We start from the raw sequence: 21090 nt of genomic DNA, 5'->3' as shown, positions 1-21090 counted from the left end.
TCACATCAAGCCTACTTGTAAGGCTCCACTTATTTTACAGTTGTTTGTGTGTATATATATATATATATATATATATATATATATATATATATATATATATATATATATACACTTAACAAAAACCACGTATGGCTACAATTGCGGATATAGCTACAGACATTTAAATGAGTCCTTTTGACATAACAGCAGGACGAATAATCGATCACTGATAGGGTAAAAAAATAATGTGCGCGACCGATTTTCGAAGGAAGTGTTGAATCCTGGCTGGTGAAGACTAAAACTGGCAAATTGACAAGTTAGTGTTAGTAAACACGGAAGTCGAAACTTGCAATTGCTTCAAAGGCTAGTATTTGTTTATGTACATAGATAGTGCAACAGTCATTTCGTAGTAATCTCATTGTGCGTCTCTGTCAGTCCACCTCTTTCCTTTTCTCTCTTTTATCCTCTGTGTCTTTTTGAGTAGGATGGCAGAGGGCTTTTTGATGGAGGTATGTGTGGACAGTGTGGAGTCTGCCATCAACGCAGAGAGAGGAGGTAAGCTGGACTGCTTTAATGCTGCAAAGCTAACTTACATTACCAGTAATTGGGGCAGAGAAGAAACTGATACTGGAGTAGCTAGCAATTGTGTACTGCTGATGTGTGAATGTGCACTCAAGATTCTGTCCAGCATTTTGTGATTTACTCCAGACGTTTATGGCAACACAGTCTTCATTCTTAATTCATAGATACAAGTGTTTGCAATTAGTTTGTCCAGTGGCATGTCATGGTGCAAAAAACCTTAAGACAACTTAAACTACACAGAAATGTTTATCCAAACTGTTCCGCAGTCATTTTAGCAGTCATACATCTAGCATTTACCAATATTTTTGCAGGAATAAGATGTTTCAATAAGTGTTAAGTGTGCAATTTCATATATGAGCAGTAAAAAGTGTATTTAGGGCCACATGTAATCCCAGAGTGTTTTGGCCATAATGACCATCGTTATGTTTGGAGGAAAAAGGGGGAGGCTTGCAAGCCAAAGAACACAATCCCAACCGTAAGCAACGGGGCTTGCAGCATCATGTCGTGGGAGTGCTTTGCTGCAAGAGGAACTGGTGCATTTCACAAAATAGATGGCATCATGAGGAAGGAAACTTTTGTGGATATATTGAAGCAAGATCTCAAGACACCAGTCAGGAAGTTAAAGCATGGACGCAAATAGATCTTCCAGATGAACAATGATCCCAATAATACTTCCAAAGTTGTGGCGGAACTAAAAAAGCGTGTGCGAGCAAGAAGGCCTACAAACCTGACTCAGTTACACCAGTTCTGTCAGGAGGAATGGGACAAAATTCACCCAACTTATTTTGGGAAGCTTGTGGAATGCTATCTGAAACGTTTGACCCAGGTTAAACAATTGAATGGCAATTCTACTAAATACTAATTGAGTGTTATGTAAACTTCTGACCTACTGGGAATGTGATAAAAGAAATCAAAGCTGAAATAAACCATTCTCTCTATTATTCTGACATTTCACATTCTTAAAGTGGTGGTCCTAACTGACCTAAGACAGGGAATGTGTAGTAGGATTAAATGTCAGCAATTGTGAACAACTGAGTTTAAATGTATTTGATTAAGGTGTAGGTAAACTTCTGACTTTAACTGTAAGTGCCATATCAAACAAGCAGTTGAAAAACATTGCTATGTCCATTCAATAAAGTTTGTGTAAATGTGTTTTTTTCTGTACAAATCTTTCTGGAATGCATTGAATGTTCAAGTTAACTGATCACTCTTCAGCTGTGGTGCCTAGTTGGGGGAAAAAAATCATGCATAAGGGAAGCATTTTCCTGGTCACCTTTGGCTGGTTCAAGAGTACTATATGCCATCAATGCTAGATGGACAGATGTGAAGTCATTAACATTTTCAGCTCCAGTGAACATCCTCATGACAATTGAACTTATTTACTTTGTTCCATAAAACACTGTCCTGTTCAATGGGGCATTGTTGTATAACTATAAACTGGATGGTTTGAATCCTAAATGCAGAAAGCCGTGGTATATGACACCATAAATAACGGGTATGACATTATCCGTTTCTCTGGTTTTAGTATTCATAGGTATGTGTTTGAGTAAAATGAACAGTTTTGTTTTATTCTATAAACTACTGACAACATTACTCCCCAATTCCAAATAAAAATACTGTCATTCAGAGCATTTATTTGTAGAAAATAATATCTGGTCAAAATAACCAAAAAAATATGCATTGTTTTCAGACCTCAAATAATGCAAAGAAAACAAATTCATATACATTTTTCAACAGCAAAATACTAATGTTTTAACTTAGGAAGAGTTCAGAAATCAATATTTGGTGGAATAACCCAGATTTTTTTTATCACAGCTTTCATGCGTCTTGGCATGCTCTCCAGCAGTCTGTCTCATTGCTGTTGGGTGACTTTATGCCACTCCTGGCACAAAAATTCAAGTAGCTCGGCTTTGTTTGATGGCTTTTGACCATCCATCTTCCTCTTGATCAAATTCCAGAGATTTTCAATGGGGTTCAGGTCTGGAGTTTGGGCTGGCCATGACAGGGTCTTGATTTGGTTGTCCTTCGTCCACACCTTGATTGACCTGGCTGTGTGGCATGGAGCATTGTCCTGGAAAAACGAATTCTCAGAGTTGGTGAGTTGTCAGAGCAGAAGGAAGCAGGTGTTCTTCGAGGATACCCTTACTTGGGTTTATTCATGTGTCATCCTACGGTTGTTGAATGACATTCGAATGAGTTGATGGTCAGCTCGGTCAGTGGACAGTCGTTTTCACCCTCTGCCAGTCTGTAGCTTTGTTGTCCCCAAGGTCTGTTGCTTGACCTTGTTCTTATGAACTGCCGTCTTTGAAATTTTCAGTATGGAAGCAACCTGATGCTCACTGTCTCCCTCTGCCAGTAAAGCCAGAATTGAACCCTTCTTTTCCTAAATCAAATATTTTGTTTTCAACTCTTTTGTCCTGTTGAATAGTTATTTTTTTATTCAAATTACCTTTGAGGTACTACTTGCACTGTTATTGCAAGAGGACAGTGATGACCACAGCAGTGGTTTTTATACTTTTCCTCATTAAGTTACATTTGTTTCAGGTACAGTAATCACCTAATCAGTACCTCACTAAGTAAAATGAGGTGTGCCTGTGTTGGAATTTAACAGACACTGGAATGGAATGGCTGCCATACATAGAGATTCTAATTTAAGAAAGATTTGGAGTGGTCTCTTAATTTTTTCCAGAGGGGGGTGTGTTTGTTTGTGTGAGTGTATGATACAACCATACTTTCAAGAATGCGTGGGTAAAATGTGTCTGTTTCCACAGGTGCTGGTCGGCTAGAGCTGTGTTCTAGTTTACTAGAGGGGGGAATCTCCCCCAGTATAGGTAAATTAGACCATAAACTTCTAGCATATAAGCCTTAGCATGAGTGTGGCTAAACCGTACAGACTTATATGCATGTTCCTGATGGAGTCTCAGTCAATTATTGGCATAATATACTTTATTCATGTAAATTCCATTAAGGTACTAAATATAAAGTTTAAAAAAAAAAGTTTGTTGTATTGTCTTCTGAATTAGTTCAAAGGACACATTTCTGCTGGATTTTAACCTCCCCCTTATCCACCTGGTTTGGCCCAGGTCTGCTGCAGGTGGTGAAGCAGTATGTGCGTATTCCGGTCTACACCATGATCCGTCCACGTGGAGGGGACTTCCTGTACTCAGACCGTGAGGTGGAGGTGATGAGGAAAGATATTGAGCTGGTGAAGAGTCACGGGGCAGATGGACTGGTGCTAGGAGCTCTGACTGAGGATGGGAGAGTAGATGCTGAACTCTGTATGGAACTGCTAGGTAGGAGTGTGTGCCTGAGTAAATACAGATCAAATGGACATTTAGACTCAACACTGCTGTTCTGGGGATTATGAAGCATTGTAAAATTATGCTTATGTTATCTCTTTGTTTTATTTAATCCTACCCCATCTCCCTTTCTCCACCAGCTGTGTCTCGTCCTCTACCTGTCACTTTCCACAGAGGTAAAACATGAAGCTTGCTATGGTTTCACAAATGATTGGTGTGGCATGGTCTTAGTGACAATTTATGTGAGGACAAACCAACGCATGAAAGAATTGACCCCAACCCTGACCTTCACCTGCTGTCCTTAAGCCTTCGACATGGTGCATGACCCAGTGGTTGCCTTGGAAACTCTGGTGTCTTTGGGATTTGAGCGTGTTCTGACCAGTGGCTGTGACTGTTCAGCTCTGGAAGGTCTGCCTCTCATCAAACGGCTGGTGGAACAGGTGAGGGTCTCCAAAACTGAAAAATAACTACTCCTACTTGCCTAGTCAATGAGTGAAATTGGTAAAAAACAAAGATATTTCATTTCAATTCAACCTGAAGTGGTAATTCAGTGTGCACCGAAAGCAGCCTCTTAGATCACTGGACCACCCTAGACCAGGAAAATGCAGACTGGAAAATGCTAAGTCCCTTTAATTACATGTGGTCTGAAGAAGCTTTCTCAACAATGTCCTCGCATTGTTGAGAAAGAAGAATATAAAATGATTTTTTGGATCATGTCCTCATGCTGCTTTTGGTCCAACCTTTTCTGTTTTTTCAACAGGCTAAAGGGAGGATAACAATTATGCCTGGTACGTAGCCTAAATTTTTTCTTGTTTCAATTCAGTAGCCTATTTAAGACACTCAGTGTATGCATGTGATTGTTCTAGGAGGGGGTATCACAGAACGGAATCTACAGAGGATTCTGGAAGGTTCTGGGGTTCTGGAGTTCCATTGCTCTGCCCGCTCCAGTAAGGACTCTTCCATGAAATTCCGGTAAGGTCTTACCACTGCAACTGCTTGTGCTGTAATTTTCAGCCCTACATTATTAAATTAGATTTCAAAACAAATTCATAAATCCTGTCTTCTTTCCCCTGCAGAAACTCCTGTGTAAACATGGGCGCCTCATTGACAGCTTCGGAGTATGGCCTGAAGGTGGCAGATGTGTGCAAAGTACGCACTCTGAATGCTATAGCCAAGAACACCTTGTAATAATGACACACACCTGAACTGCCTGTATGGCTGCTGGATAGCTCTGTCTTGAGCCCCTATGGATAGTAAGACCTCCTGGTCCTATTGAGCATAATTCAATATTGTATTGTATTGCACTATAGGGAATAAGGCACCATGTACAGCAAATTGCTATAAATATTAGCAAAGCGTAATTTTATTAAATCCAGTTATTGTTTGAAAATATAAATTGATAAAATGTGTGGGGGGGGGGGGTCATGCTTTTATTGTGAATTACTGTTCAAAGTGGTTATTAAAACATGCCCAGTGCCTTGGTCCTTTACGTCCTGAATGGCAAGACAGAACATTGCCCAAAGCATCACACTTCCTCCACCGGCTCCTTCACATAGTGCATCCTTGTGCCATATGTTCTCCAGACAAGCAAACCCAGCCATCCATGTGATGTTAAAGGAAACGTGATTCATCAGACCAGGCCACCTCCTTCCATTGACCTGTTGTCCAGTGCAGTGAAAGCACACAATTGCGGCAGGTTAAGGCCAGACAGGTGGGGAAAAAAGCGCGATCACTTACCAATATACAATCCAATCAGTTATACAAATCAGCACCACAAAAATAGAGCTTATTTATTCTTACCTTTTCCTTGGACGAGAGACCCAATTACCAAAGTGCTGCTGCGTTTGATATCGCAAAGACTGCCGTGATCCTCCGGTTTGGTCTTGTGTAGCGTGAGCTGCTCGGCCTGTAGTACTGACTTGTCCCATACAGAAAATACATGTATTTTAAATATATTTTTGAATACATTTGGAAAATATATTTCCGAACACATTTGGAAAATATATTCCTGAATACATTTGGTAAATATATGTATAAAATGTTTGAAATTGGCCGCGTAAATGTATTTGTAAAAATGTATTTATTGCATTTTTAAAAAGCATGTCAAAATATAGCAGAAGGTGCTGATTTGAACCAGCAACCTTTTGTTCCGCAGTTAGGTAAGCTAACCTCTACTCCAACTAGGAGTAGGTTAGCAGGGAAGAAGCAAGTATTGGTATTACCAAGTTTACCTTAGTACGTTAGTCTATATTTGTGACTAAGATTATATGTATTTTGGTAATGCACATCTATAAAATGTGTTTCGAACTTAAATGTAATATAATCAATACGTCGGTAATTACATTTCATCTTTTTACTTTCACGGGACCTGAAAAAAGCATTTTAATACGGGGTTCAAAATACATTTTGTAATCTATTTTCTATAATTGCAAAAATATTATTTTTTTCCATATGGGGTGAGTTGCCCCCTGATCTGAAAAGTAGTCTCATTTCACTTTCTGCCGTGCTGTGAACAACGTTAGGTGCAGATGAGCATGTCCTTTGGTGCTCAACGGAAGAAATAGTATCAGAGCATGTTAAAATAGTTCTTAAAACTCCAATGGCTCGCTGCAAAGCGTTCGTGTCATCCCCGTCCATGATGATCGCGACCTGAACAAGATTCTGCTCGAGTTTCTCAGCCAATCACAGGGTGAGGATGACAGCCAATCACATCGTGAGAAATGTTCTGCTATCCGTTTCAACTATACTCCTTCCGTTTCCACTATACTTTGTTTCTCACACACATACATTCTTCTCTCACATACATATATTTTCTTTACACATGCAAACATTTTCTGCTTATATACATATATTATTTAAAATTGTGACTGCATGTGCATGAGATAAAAAATGTAGGAATATGTATGTTAAATTTAGAAATATGAGAGAAAAATATATTTGTGTGTGAGTTAAAATATAGAAATATAAGAGTAAAATGTATGAATGTGTGAGTTAAAAATATATTCTTATGAGAGAAAAAACTGTATGTATGTTAGAGTGAAAATATATGTATGTGAAAGGAGAATGTACATATGTGAGGGTGAAAATGTATGTATGTGAAAGGAGAATGTATGTATGTGTGAGAGTGAAAATATATGCATGTGAAAGGAGAATGTATGTATGTGTGAGAGTGAAAATATATGTATGTGAAAGGAGAATGTATGTATGTGAGAGTGAAAATATATGTATGTGAAAGGAGAATGTATGTATGTGTGAGAGTGAAAATATATGTATGTGAAAGGAGAATGTATGTATGTGTGAGAGTGAAAATATATGTATGTGAAAGGAGAATGTATGTATGTGTGAGAGTGAAAATATATGTATGTGAAAGGAGAATGTATGTATGTGAGAGTGAAAATATATGTATGTGAAAGGAGAATGTATGTATGTGAGAGAGTGAAAATATATGTATGTGAAAGGAGAATGTATGTATGTGTGAGAGTGAAAATATATGTATGTGAAAGGAGAATGTATGTATGTGTGAGAGTGAAAATATATGTATGTGAAAGGAGAATGTATGTATGTGTGAGAGTGAAAATATATGTATGTGAAAGGAGAATGTATGTATGTGAGAGTATCAGAATGAATAATGTCTTATACGGCCCCTCATATGTTTTGGTACAAATAAAATTGACAGCAGGTACACTGGAGAGGCAACAGCAAGACAACTCAGAAAAGGTGGTGGCCACAGACTATTGCTCTCTCCTTATCCTTCCTGACTGATTCTTCTCTAGTTTTGCATTTTGCTAGTGTCCTTGTCACTATACTGGTAGCATGAGTACCTGCAGCCCATTCAAGTTACACAGGCAGTCCAGTTCCTCCAGGATGGCACATCCATACGTGCGGCTGCAAGGTTTGCTGTGTCTCCCAGTACAGTTTCAAGAGTATGGAGGAGATACAAGGAGAGCTGGACAGGGCCATAGGAGGGCATCAACCAGGCAACAGGACCGGTATCTGCTCCGTTGTCCAAGGAGGAACAGGAGGAGCACTGCCAGAGCCCTACAAAATGACCTCCAGCGGGCTACTGGTGTGCATATTTCTGACCAAACTGTCAGAAACAAACTCCATGAGGGTGGCCCGACATCCTCTAGTGGGACCTGTGCTCAGAGCCAAGCACTGTGCAGTTCGATTGGCAGAGTGTGGAGATGCCGTGGTGAACGTTATGCTACCTGCAACATCATCCAGCATGACCAATTTGGTGGTGGGTCAGTGATGGTCTGGGGAGGCATATCCTTGGAGGGTCGCACAGACCTCCATGTGCTGCTGTTAGATACCAGGATGAAATCCTCAGACCCACTGTCATACCTTACGCTGGTGCAGTGGGCCCTGGGTTACTCCTGGTACAGGAAAATGCCTGGCCTCATGTGGCCAGAGTGTGTTGGCAGTTTCTGGATGATGAAGGCTTTGATGCCATTGACCGGCCCTCATGTTCCCCAGACCTGAATCCAATTGAGAATTTCTTGGACGATATGTATCGGTGCATCTGACACCACCAAGTAGTACCACAGACTGTCAAGGACCTCACTGATGCCCTGATCCTGGTCTGGGAGAAGATCCCCCAGGACACCATCTGTCATCTCATCAGGAACATGCCCATACGTTGTTGGGACTGCATACAGGCACGTGGGGCAATACACACTATTGAGTTTAATGTGACTCAAGAATAATGTTTTTTGTTTCTGGCCTTTTTGGGCCAGTAATCCATTCTTAATATTTAGTATCTTTGTGGCTCAAAACAATGGATATTTTTCTTCCAGAACTTCACTTTCCAAGTCTATTAGCCTTATTGAATTACAAGTATAAATCGTTTTACACAACTCCAAACACAGTTTGCTATCCACACGTGATACATTCCACAAACTCAGATGTCACACATGACTTCAACTGATGCAAATGCAGGTTGTGAATTTTATTTGTGAATTTGTGCAGTCATATTTTTTAAATTTATAGAAACCAATCCACCAACATAAAATAATACTAAAATACTAAATATACTGTTTAAATGTATGCGGGATCATCACAAATCATATTTCATATATTCAAATATTTGCTTGAAAGTACAAGGAACATTTTGTTTATTTATGGGTAGCGAAATATACAGGTCTGAAAAAAATTAAGAGACCACTGCACCTTTTTCTTTCCTTTCCAAAAAAGTTAAAAATTACAGTTTTGAGAGAGGAACAGAAGGGTTAAAATTAAGAGACCACTGCAAATTGAACGCTTCTGTTCCTCACTCAAAACTTTCCTTTTCAACGTTTTTGGAAAGGAAAAAAAAAGGTGCAGTGGTCATCATTTTTTCCGGAGCTGTATTTGTGGATCGTGTTTCATATTGGCAGATCATGAGACATTTGATAATTACATTTATTTGTCCAATGTGTTTTGTATTTACAAATTGTGATATAGATTTGTGACTTGTAGTCTGCACATAATTTATAAGCAATTCTAACTCCTTACAATATGCATTTATAAATAAAATGCAAATTAAATAAATGATCGTTAGTATTTTTCTGTGTTGATAAAGAACATTAGTGTTCAAGTCAAGGTGTCAAACCTAAACATGGTTTAATTTAAAATATTTCTTCATATGCAAAAAGGACAATAGAATTCTTTGTTATACTTTGAAATTAGTCATAAAAAAAAAAAAGATTACTAAATAATATACTCTGTGGTCAGAGGTGGAAAAAGTACTCAATTGGGTTCGGCTGTGTTCACCACTTTTATCTAATTACGATCTTATTAACCAGGTAAACGCAGTTCAAAACAAACCAGTGATCAATTAAATAAAAACGAAGAGTGTAAATGTCTACTTAATGTCACTGGTTAGTTATGAACTCTGTTTCTCTGGTCATTTTGCTCTAACATGAACTTCCCAAAACACAGCCAAGTAGATTGACTTTGTACTTTTTCTACCTCTGTCTGTGGTATACAGAAAAAAAATAAAGCAATAGTTAAAGCCATTTCTCTTCACAATGTTTGCTTTCTGACGTAACAATGGCCAAAAACCGAGTGTTACATTATTACACATTTTGCAGATCAAACTATATTGCCATAAAACAGCAATGGATAAAGACATGATAAATAACATCTTGGCCAGCATCTTTATCAGTGTAGTGATATTGTAATGGTAACAAACTTGACATCTGAATGGTGCAACGTAGCTAACTTCTTAATAAACCACATTCAATGTTTAAACTGGAAAATCAACTGGTATCTGATTTTTTCAAGAAATTAACTAAATACTCCTTTGTATTATACCCCTATGGTAAGAGATTGACAACACAATCTGCTTTTATAAAATCAACACTGAGGGCTAGCAAAGTGCATTCAAGACATAACTCTGCCCTCTATGATAGTGGTTCCCAACTCTGGTCCTCGAGTACCCCCAACAGCACACCCAATTCAACTCAATGAGAGCCTGATAATTAGTTGACAAGTTGAATCAGCTGTGCTTGGCTGGGGCTACAATGAAAATGTGTACTGTTAGGGGGTACTTGAGGATTGTGGTTGGGAGCCACTGCTCTATGAGGTTGTTTGTTCTACAAGTCCCATGATGCTCTCTGCTCAGAAAGATGTGCTGTCCAAAACAGTGCTGTCTACCGTAGTGATCCCAGCGTCCTTTGCCATGGAGTAAAAGTGACCCTGTTGGTTGAAGAGAGTGCTGGGAGAGTCGAACTCCACGATCTTACCAGCATCCAGCACCATCACTCTGAGAGGTACAGAGAAGGGAGGAGCAGACGCAAAGTGTGGAACCGATGAGAGAGAGTAAACCGTTACAGTAGCCACACAACAGAACTGTTGTCATAAAGTTTGTGTGTGTCCAGGGGAGTGTCCCTAGGATTACCTGTTACTGTCAAGGATACTGTGTAGTCTGTGTGCGATGGTGAGTACGGTGCAGTGGGCAAACTCTTGTCGGATGGTTGTCTGGATCAGGTCATCTGTCTCCAAGTCTACAGCGGCCGTGGCCTCATCCAAAATCAGAATGCGAGACTTCCTCAGCAGTGCACGGGCCAGACACAACAACTGTCTTTGACCAACACTGGAATTGAAAGATGCATGCAATGTCAAAATAGGTTCTGGAAATGACTGGATTTGCATGAAGGGACATTCTTAAAGTCGAATACGCCGGCCAGTTTGATCTCCTTGCATGTCATTTGTGTGTGAATGTGAGTGAATATCATGTAACCCACCTGAGGTTTTCTCCCCCTTCTGACACCTCATGGTTCAGTCCTTCTTGTAACCCCCCCACATAATCCTTCAGATGGGAAAGCTCTAGGACGCCCCAGATCTCCTCATCACTAAAGGTCTCAAACGGGTCCAAGTTCATACGCAGTGTCCCAGAAAATAGAACCGGGTCCTACACACACAGAACAGAGAAACAAAATGTAATCTTGTGAAAATATCCTATTCATAAAGGGTGTGTTGAAAGGTGTGTGTGTCTGTGCACATGTGGGTAATAGTGTTTTTCTGACTGTGTTACCTGTGGTATGATAGTAAGTCTGCTCCTGAGGTCATGTAGGCCCAAAGAAGCTATGTCAATCCCGTCAATCAAGATCCTTCCTTCTGCTGCTTCAATAATTCGAAACAAGCAGTTGGTCAGACTGGATTTTCCAGCACCTGTCCGACCAACAATACCGATCTGGACAAAATGGAGGGCATTTTGTCAGAAGAGTCAGTTAACGCTTCATTACGACAAACCAGATGTATTAAAGCAAAGAATTAAAGCAAGTTTGATCATTTACTACCACTTGCCGTTTTGGAATGTTCGTTTAGGAGAATTTTGGCCACTTGACCTTTCTTGCTAAGCAAGATGAAATTCTGAGATGCTTCTTAAAAATGTAACCCTAAAATCAGGAGACTATATACCCAAAACATTCTTGTGATTAGGAAACAGATGGATAAAATATTACAAAATTAAAGCTGCAGTCTATCCAGTGGTCATTGTGTCATTTCAAATCTAAAATGCTGGAATGCAGAGCCAAAAAAATATATTACTCTTATTTTGCTGAGTAAGTACAGTTGCGCTCAAAAGTTTGCATATCCTTGGTGAATTGGTAATTTAAGTACCATTTGCAAAAGAAATTATGAGTGAGTTGGCAAAACACGTCTTTTATTTCTTATGGGATTCATATTCAACTGCAGGTCATAACAGAATGGCACAATAATAAAATAAAACATGGCAACAAAGACAAAAATGTACTGACCCCTGTTCAAAAGTCGGCATATCCTTAAGTTCTTAATATTGTGTATTGTCCCCTTCAGCATCAATGACAGCATGCAATCTTTTGTAATAGTTGTCTATGAGGCCCCGAATTCCTGTAGGTGGTATAGCTGCCCATTCATCTTGGAAAAATGCCTCCAGGTCATGCAAAGTCTTTGGTCATCTTGCATGAACCGCACTTCAGAGATCTCCCCAGAGTGGCTTGATAATATTAAGGTCATGAGACTGTGATGGCCACTCCAGGACCTTCTTTTTCTGCTGTAACCACTGGAGGGTCAACCTGGCCTGGAGGGTCAACCTGGTCAACCTGGTGATTAGGGTCATTGTCATGTCGGAAAGTCCAAGATCGTCCCATGTGCAGCTTTCTTGCAGAAGAATGCAAATTGTCTGCTAGTATTTTCTGATAACATGCTGCATTCATCTTGCCATTAATTTTCACAAGATTCCCCATGCCTTTAGAGCTCACACACCCCAAAACATCAGTGAACCACCACCATGCTTCACAGTGGGGATGGTATTCTGTTCACTATAGGCCTTGTTTACCCCTCCTTTTCCATCTTTATAAAGTTCCATTACATTGTTACGCAGGTCTTTTGATAGTTCTTTTCTGTTCCCCATGGCTCAGTATTCAGCCTGCTCTGTGCATCCACATAAGAACTAACAAACTAATTGACTATAGTCACACAGACACTAATTGCAATTTAAAAAGCCACAGGTGTGGGACATTCACCTTTTTATTGCCATTTTCACCTGTGTGTGTCACCTTGTGTGTCTGTAACAAGGCCATGGGTATGTAAACTTTTGATCAGTGCCATTTCTGTTATCATTATGATTTAAAAAGGAGCCAAACTACTATACTTCATATGATCACTATCCTTAAATAAAAAATATAAAAAGACTTTGCCTGATTAGTAATATTTTCAAAATCAATGCCACAATTTCTGCCAGGGTATGCAAAGATATGAGCACAACTGTATTACTGGGAAAATTTTCAGCAACAACATGGGAGCAATTGGGATTAACAGTCTTCCACACGGACAGAATGACAATCTTTACGTCAGATTCTCTAAAACCTTAGTCTACCCTGCAGCCTCTTATCCTCCAATCGTTTCGGTTTGATTGATATGATACTGAATCTAAACAACATTCTCTGTAATGTAAAAAATAAAACACTAACATAGATCTCAGATGTTCATTTGAGACAGTCTGTTACAGCACCAAAAACAATCCTTTAGTAACTGAAAAGGCTTTTGTAGGAGGTAAAAAAAAAATCATGAGTGCGTATATATTTTAAAGAGCAATGTTCAGGTTGAATTCATAACTGAATTAATACTTAATGTTGTCTGAAGAGGTCTTTTAAAAACACATAGGTAGAAATTGCTGTTACACAAACCCTAAAGCAGAAATTTTGATGAAAGAGTGTCTATTTTAAGCAAGGCTCTGAAATACGCCTTTCCCGCTAGCAACGCGTAATATGACGTAAGCAGAAGCAAACAACAGGTTGTGCTCCCGCTCCGCGTCTCTACAGTGGTGAGACAGAGCGAGAAGTCAAGTCATAATGGTAAATTATTGTGTTTGTGCTGGTAGCACAAATTCCAGCCTGTCTGGAAATCGTGTACATCATTTTCCTTCTAGGAAAAGCAAGGTCTTTTGTGGCGCTCATTTCACTCCGAAGAGTTCTAGACCTGGAGATTTGTTGGAGTCTCGGATGGGATTTCGGAGTAAGGACCATGTGGGGCTGATAACCGATGCTGTTCCCTCGGTGCACTCGATGGAATCAAGTCCACCACCATCAAAGCTTTCACCTGAACCTGGCGAGGGCAGGACTGGAGGACCAAGTGCTTGCACTTGCAGAAATTCCATGCACTGAAAAGCCTAGGAGGCTCATAATTATAGGCCTGTGGGACATCATAGGCATGCTCGTCAATGTTGGAGAGATTGGTTTCTTCATCCACGTCCATTGTAATTTGAGCATGAACTTGACCAGACTCCCTCGCGTTACGTCACTTCCGGTCAGTGATAGATGCAGAAGTTATTTTATCACTATTTTATCTCAAAATATTGTTCATGGCAGTTATATATTCCTCCAGTTTTTGAAAATCTAGTTGTTTATCATTAATATACACTATGCTGTATAGTGGTGTCCAACCTGCACATTGCTCTTTAAAGTGGAAACTTTCAAAGCCTTTTTAAAGCCATTTTTAAAAGTGAATTCCTTTTCAGTTTTATTTCCTTCAGTAGTTCATTAGTGTCTTGTTGCGAAAAAGTGGTTTTGGATTGTTTGTTTTGTGTAGCCTCTCTTCTTATCACCATGTTGTTTATCCATCCTTGTTCTTCAATCAGAGCCATTGAACTTTTTAGCTTTTTTAACCTTTTGTTTTCATTGTAACATTCCTAAGCAGTTTCCTTCCTGTCATGCAGTTACATTTAGCATTTTAGCAGACACTCTTATCCAGAGAAAATTACAGAAATAATGAGGATTTACAGCCTTGCTGATGAACAGAACAACAGACTTTTCACCTTGCAGACTCAGTTATTCTAGCAAACTTTCTGTTAGTGGCTTTAATCGCTAAGCTTTAGGAAGCACAGTTATGAAATATTGACCACTTGCAATCTAATTACTTATTTGACCATGCTTGAAGGTTGCCTCAGGTGTCTCACAGAGGGCCATGCACTTAGTAGTCACTGTCCTGGTCTGGGGAGTTAGAAATCAAATTGGGTTTCCTCATCTCACTCTAGCGACTCCTTGTGGTGGTATGGGTACCTGTGAACTCAATCAAGTTGTAAGTCCAGAAAATGCGTTCTTTGCGGCGGGTAAAGATCCCGGTCTAGGCTTCCTCGATGAACGGGATCAGATGTGTAAAAAGATATTATTGAATCCATGTAATTTGTGTGATTTTCTCTTGATTATACCTCTTTTGAGATGCGCAATTTGTTGTTACGGATTTTTCTTAACAAGGCAACTCTTAACAGGCAGACACCGATACAGAAGACAAACCAAGATCCTGGCTCCAAAATGTGTTTCTAATTGAGAGAGACTAATTGGTCTATTTTTCAACTATGAGCTATTGTCCTTAATGTATTTCAACCACCTTTGGTCAAAGATAATGTAAATCTGTGGCCTAAGCTCAAACCCAGGCTGTATCAATGCATTAGCACTGCGATGAAATGCCTTACAGATTTATAAATCCAATGTTTATTCCTTAACTAAATTGGTCCAACAATTTAGTGGGGGGGGGTACTTGAAAATAAAAATAAAATGTAGTATTCCTCATGTTTTCTTTACAAAAAATATAGGGTACTTTTGTTGCCAATTAAATATATTTCAATACAAGTAGGTAAAATATTTTTTGAAATAAAAAACACTGCAGAGAGAGAAATTAACTCCTCCCAGTTGTTTTCATTGCACATAGACTGCACATACATTTCTGTTGACATATGTGAAATACATACCCTTATGTGTAGGGCCCAACCCTGTAGCATCTCCTACCCACCTTTTCTGTACTTTCGATGTTGCAGGTAATCCCATGCAGCACCAAGTCCAGTTCAGGTCGGTAGCGGACTTTATAGTTCTCGAACCTCAGCCTCCCAGCCTCTGGCCACTTCTCTGATGGACGTTGCCCTGATACCCAATCGGCCTGTGCACACATTTTACATAAGATTTTACCTACTGTAACAATACCATATCTTTAACACGGACACCTCTAGCAGAACTAATGTTAGGAAGCTGCAACACGGGTAATGGCTGTATCAGAATAATTTTTCTTTTAATGTAGGGAAATTGACTGCATGACCCTGCAGTAGTTCAGTTATAGCTGAATCTGTTTACATTAAGTTCTATAAAGAAGCATGTTCAAACAGTTTTAATGCAATGTTTATGGACCTATGAATAACCTATACCTAGGGATCTCTAAAGACTTCTGCTTTTATGTTTTTTATGTTTATTTTGAACCATTTCGAATCTGTTTGTATGAATGCCATTTTCAAGTTAATCATATTTACCAGCACGTAAAGAGAACTGTTGATTTAGTCAACTAAACTGTCTTCTACTTGTCAGCCTTAGACCACCCCCAAATCAATAATTGTGATGTGTGGTTGTTTATCTTACCTTAAATGTGATGACTGTATTATACATAGCTCAGAATAAAAGCATCAGCTGAACTACCAAAATAGGCACATGTCTACACCGATCAGCCCTAACATTATGACAACTGACAGGTAAAGTGAATAACCCTGATAATCCAGTTAACATGGCACCTGTCAGTGGGTGGGAAATATTAGGCAGCAAGTGATCATTCTGTCCTCAAAGTTGATGTGTAAAAAGCAGGAAAAATGGGCTAGCATAAGGATCTGAGTGACTTTGACAAGGGCCAAATTGTGATGGCTAGACGACAGCCCATGTGGGGTGTTCCCAGTCTGCAATAGTCAGTACCTATCAAAAGTGGTCCAAGGAAGGAAAAGTGGTGAACCGGCTTCAGGGTCATGGGCAGCCAAGGCTCAATGATGAATGTGGAGAACGAAGGCTGGCCTGTGTGGTCCAATCCAACAGACAAGCTACTGTAGCTAAAATTCCTGAAAAAGTTAATGCTGATAGAAAGGTGTCACAACACACAGTGCATTGCAGTTGGTTGCGTATTGGCCTGCTTAGCCGCTGACCAGTCAGGGTGCCCATGCGGACCCCTGTCCACTGTCTGAAAGCACCTACAATGGGCATGTGAGCATCAGGACTGGACCACGGAACAATGGAAGAAGGTGGTCTGGTCTGATGAATCACATTTTCTTTAACATCACATGGATGGCCGGGTGCATGTGTCACATACCTGGAGAACACATGGCACCAGGATGCACTATGGGAAGAAGGCATGCCAGTGGAGGCAGTGTGATGCTTTGGGCAATGTTCTGCTGGGAAACCTTGGGTCCTGCCATTCATGTGGATGTTACTTTGACATGTACAACCTACCTAAGCATTATTAAAGATCATGTGCATCCTTACATGGCAATGGTATTCCTTGATGTCACTGGCCTCATTCAGCAGGATAATGCGCCCTGCCACAGAGCAAAAATGGTTCAGGAATGGTTTGAGGAACACAAGTTCAAGTTGTTGACTTGGCCTCCAAATTCCCCAGATCTCAATCCAATCGAGCATCTGTGGGATGTGCTGGACAAACAAGTCCAATCCATGGAGGCCCCACCTTGCAACTTACAGGACTTAAAGGATCTGCTGCTAATGTCTTGGTGCCAGTTCCCAACCAGACCTTGAGATGGTCTAGTGGAGTCCATGCCTTGACAGGTCACGGCTGTTTTGTCTGCAAAATTGGGACCTACACAATATTAGGCAGGTGGTCATAATGTTCTGGATGATCAGTGTAAATACCTACACACCTCATTCTCTAACTTTGTGTATTCGCTGATTCTCTCCACAGCAACAATGTTGGTCTCCAGTTCTGAAGTCATCCTCACCAGCCAGTTGAGGGTCTGAGTCACCTACAGGTAGGAGTCCAGGTCATCACTACCATGTCAGCAACTTATTATCATCATTATATTATCCAATAACAGCTTTCACAAATACAAAGTTCTCAGATACAGTGGGGAGAACAAGTATTTGATACACTGCCGATTTTTGCAGGTTTTCCTACTTACAAAGCATGTATCTATGTTTTTATCATAGGTACACTTCAACTGTGAGAGACGGAATCTATAACAAAAATCCAGAAAGTCATATTGTATGATTTTTAAATAATCAATTTGCATTTTATTGCATGACATAAGAATTTGTTACATCAGAAAAGCAGAACCTAATATTTGGATCACCTACCAACCAGTAAGAATTCCGGCTCTCACAGACCTGTTAGTTTTTCTTTAAGAAGCCCTCCTGTTCTCCACTCAATACCTATATTAACTGCACCTGTTTGAACTCATTACCTGTATAAAAGACACCTGTCCACACAATCAATAAAACAGACTCCAACTGCTCCACAATGGCCAAGACCAGAGAACCGTGTAAGGACATCAGGGATAAAATTGTAGACCTGCACAAGGATGGGATGGGCTACAGGACAATAGGCAAGCAGCTTGGTGAGAAGGCAACAACTGTTGGCGCAATTATTAGAAAATGGAAGAAGTTCATGATGACTGTCAATCTCCCTCGGTCTGGGGCTCCATGCAAGATCTCACCTCGTGGGGCATCAATGATCATGAGGAAGATGAGGGATCAGCCAAGAATGGCAGAACCTGTTCAATGACCTGAAGAGAGCTGGGACCACAGTCTCAAAGAAAACAATTAGTAACACACTATGCCGTCATGGATTAAAATCCTGCAGCGCACTTAAGGTCCCCCTACTCAAGCCAGCGCATGTCCAGGCCCGTCTGAAGTTTGCCAATGACCATCTGAATGATCCAGAGGAGGAATGGGAGAAGGTCATGTGGTCTGATGAGACAAAAATAGAGCTTTTTGGTCTAAACTCCACCTCCAACCCCAATTACACCATCCCAACCGTTAAGCATGGAAGTGGAAACATCATTCTTTGGGGATGCTTTTCTGCAAAGGGGACAGGACGACTGCACCATATTGAGGGGAGGATGGATGGGGCCATGTATCGCAAAATCTTGGCCAACAACCTCCTTCCCTCAGTAAGAGCATTGAAGATGGGTCGTGGCTGGGTCTTCCAGCATGACAACGACCCGAAACACACAGCCAGGGCAACTAGGGAGTGGCTCCGTAAGAAGCATCTCAAGGTCCTGGAATGGCCTCGCCAGTCTCCAGACCTGAACCCAATAGAAAATCTTTGGAGGGAGCTGAAAGTCCATATTGCCCAGCGACCTGAAGGATCTGGAGAAGGTCTGTATGGAGGAGTGGGCCAAAATACCTGCTGCAGTGTGCCCAAACCTGGTCAAGAACTACAGAAAACATATGATGTTATGGAAATGTCTTGAACTGATGCATTCTTATTGATTAATGTATTGAATCCCCATGTTTAGATAAGAAAAGAATGTCGGTTGGGCTGTGTTAAAGGAAGTATGAGGTGCGGAGATAAACGTAAACCTGTAGCAGGATGGGGGTATATACATAATGGGTTTTCGGTGAGGATAGAGGAAGATACACAACAGAAGGTAGGATGGATAAGGAACATGTGTTGTTTATGTGGTATGACCATGCAGATTCTAATCTCCACCCATTTCTCTAAAAGTATCAAATGTATTTCCAAATGCTTTAGAAACTCCTCGGATGATTATGTTTGTAAGCATTTGACGCGTCTCTCTATTTGCAAATAATTACACTTAATTATGCCAAGAGAATTTTGTCTCTGAACTCTGTCCTTTAAGAGTTCTGATCGATTAAACTGCCATCACACTTTGGGAGCTCGTCCTTGGTTACTTATCCTGGTGTCGCATAATCGTTTTCTGGAGGGTTATCCGTGCACGGCCGGTGACTGGGTCCCGGAGCCCAAATCCTCCCCCGCTTGTGGCTTGGCTGCGAAAAGGGTGAGAGTCAGGGCGCCCTGCTTAAATGATTTTTAGGCTCATCAGTACAGGTACCCGGGCTTACATTTTTAACTCAGGAGGTAAGGGCACGTTGCAGTTAAATATGGTTTGGGTATATGTGTTAGGGCACATTCTGGTAATATGTATTAGGGCACATTCTGGTAATATGTGTTAGGGCACATTTAAAATCTGTAGACAAGGCTAGGGCCTTGAACGTCTCACTTATGGGCCGATGGGTCTATTAACGATATTTGATTAAGTTTAAGTGGTTCTGGCGTGAGCGGCGCACTCACGTGATGAGATGTATTAATAAAATAGGGTTTGTTTCGCCGCAGATGTTTTTGCTGCATTTGATGTTGCATTGTGGTACATATTTGGCGGCGAAGTTAATGTTTCTGTTGTTTGGGCATGTGAATGAATGTATCTTTGAGAGTTATTAGGTTTTCCGGTGACTGGCGTTTTCGTTCGGTGACGGACTGATTGGAGGAATATGGCCGAGGTGTCGTATGGAAGTTGCAGAAGGTGTAATATGAGGTTGTTTGGAAGGCATAGGCTACAGTATGTAGAAAGTCTGGAAGCTTTGGGAAAGTTTGTGTGGGCTTTGATCACTGTGTTGTAGTCCTTTTGCTCAAGTTGGATGGCTTTTCCCTCTGACCGCCCCTGTCCTCCCGCGGTGTTCCGCCTGGCCGATCGCTGGGACTCCTTGGAGGTTTGCGTGGTCCCATCCCGCCAGGCGACACTGCATCGTTGGAGAACGTTTCCCTACAATCTACGTAGCCAATCCCGCTGGTGGGCGAGATAGCCCCCGATTAGTTCCACTCTATGGACATTTTCGTTGTGAACGTGGTGATGCTGTATGCCGTTTTTGCTCCACTTTGGAAGTATTGAGGGAGTCTATGCGGGTCAAGAAAAGGTCCAAAAGTGGGGAGTAGTACACACCAGATCCGTAATCTCCAGTGTTTGCAGCGACTGAGACCAAAGAAGACCACCGACCCGGGGTTGAAGAAGAGACTATGCTAACCACTACGTTTACATATATGTAGCTACCGCTAGACATTCGACTAGACATTAGATTTGGGAAGATGACGGCTGTTTAATCAATCAAATTTATTCATAAAGCCCTTTTTACAACAGCAGTTACAGCTTTTACAGAGACACCTGGCCTTAAACCCCAAGGAGCAAACAACAGTAGTGTTGAATTTCAGTGACTTGGAAAAACTCCCTAAGAAGGCCGAATTTTAGGAAGAAACCTAGAGAGGACCCAGGCTCAGAGGGGTGACCAGTCCTCTTCTGGCTATGCCCGGGTGAAATATTAAGAGTCCAATTGGAATAATTAATACATTTATCTGGGCTAAATCCAGAGTCTATTTAAAATTAGACTAGGTCAGAAGTATGACCAGATGGACAAGGACAGCAACGGGCCCCCAAACCAGGTACTCTGCAGGTGTGGACCAGGACCTCATGTCCTCCTAAAGTTTAAAACGGGAGAAG

The 21090-nt window shown here is 40.8% G+C and overlaps 2 protein-coding genes across 5 annotated transcripts in view; one reads left to right on the top strand and one right to left on the bottom strand.

The window, feature by feature from the left end:
- On the top strand, positions 1 to 5337 carry cutc (cutC copper transporter homolog (E. coli)). Of its 4 annotated transcripts, none has more exons than XM_034292534.1 (9): positions 1 to 17; positions 464 to 534; positions 3333 to 3392; positions 3645 to 3854; positions 4001 to 4036; positions 4167 to 4300; positions 4621 to 4648; positions 4727 to 4832; positions 4937 to 5332. In XM_034292534.1, exons 2-9 carry the CDS (start codon positions 465 to 467, stop codon positions 5046 to 5048), a joined length of 756 nt encoding a protein of 251 aa, XP_034148425.1. In that variant the 5' UTR covers positions 1 to 17; position 464; the 3' UTR covers positions 5049 to 5332.
- Positions 5338 to 10342: 5005 nt separating this feature from the next.
- The window catches only part of abcc2 (ATP-binding cassette, sub-family C (CFTR/MRP), member 2), an 87815-nt gene continuing 77067 nt past the window's right edge, over positions 10343 to 21090 (bottom strand). The window contains exons 28-33 of the mRNA XM_010863984.4: positions 17500 to 17601; positions 15612 to 15755; positions 11377 to 11535; positions 11087 to 11253; positions 10741 to 10935; positions 10343 to 10605 (exon numbers count right to left, since the gene is read on the bottom strand). Coding sequence (XP_010862286.2) covers positions 10461 to 10605; positions 10741 to 10935; positions 11087 to 11253; positions 11377 to 11535; positions 15612 to 15755; positions 17500 to 17601 — 912 coding nt within the window. The 3' untranslated portion in view covers positions 10343 to 10460. The remainder of the gene's footprint in view (positions 10606 to 10740; positions 10936 to 11086; positions 11254 to 11376; positions 11536 to 15611; positions 15756 to 17499; positions 17602 to 21090) is intronic.

Source organism: Esox lucius, chromosome 6 (genome assembly GCF_011004845.1).
Source record: "Esox lucius isolate fEsoLuc1 chromosome 6, fEsoLuc1.pri, whole genome shotgun sequence".
NCBI classification, from domain to species: domain Eukaryota; kingdom Metazoa; phylum Chordata; class Actinopteri; order Esociformes; family Esocidae; genus Esox; species Esox lucius.
This window is presented reverse-complemented; position numbering and strand designations above follow the sequence as displayed.

What these genes read in the sequence shown, in the direction of transcription:
- cutc (XM_034292534.1), top strand. Translation starts at nt 465, where the DNA reads ATGGCAGAGGGCTTTTTGATGGAGGTATGTGTGGACAGTGTGGAGTCT. An exon ending in CATCAACGCAGAGAGAGGAG is followed by an intron (nt 535 to 3,332) that starts GTAAGCTGGACT and finishes CTGTTTCCACAG; the next exon opens with GTGCTGGTCGGCTAGAGCTG. An exon ending in ACCTGTCACTTTCCACAGAG is followed by an intron (nt 4,037 to 4,166) that starts GTAAAACATGAA and finishes GCTGTCCTTAAG; the next exon opens with CCTTCGACATGGTGCATGAC.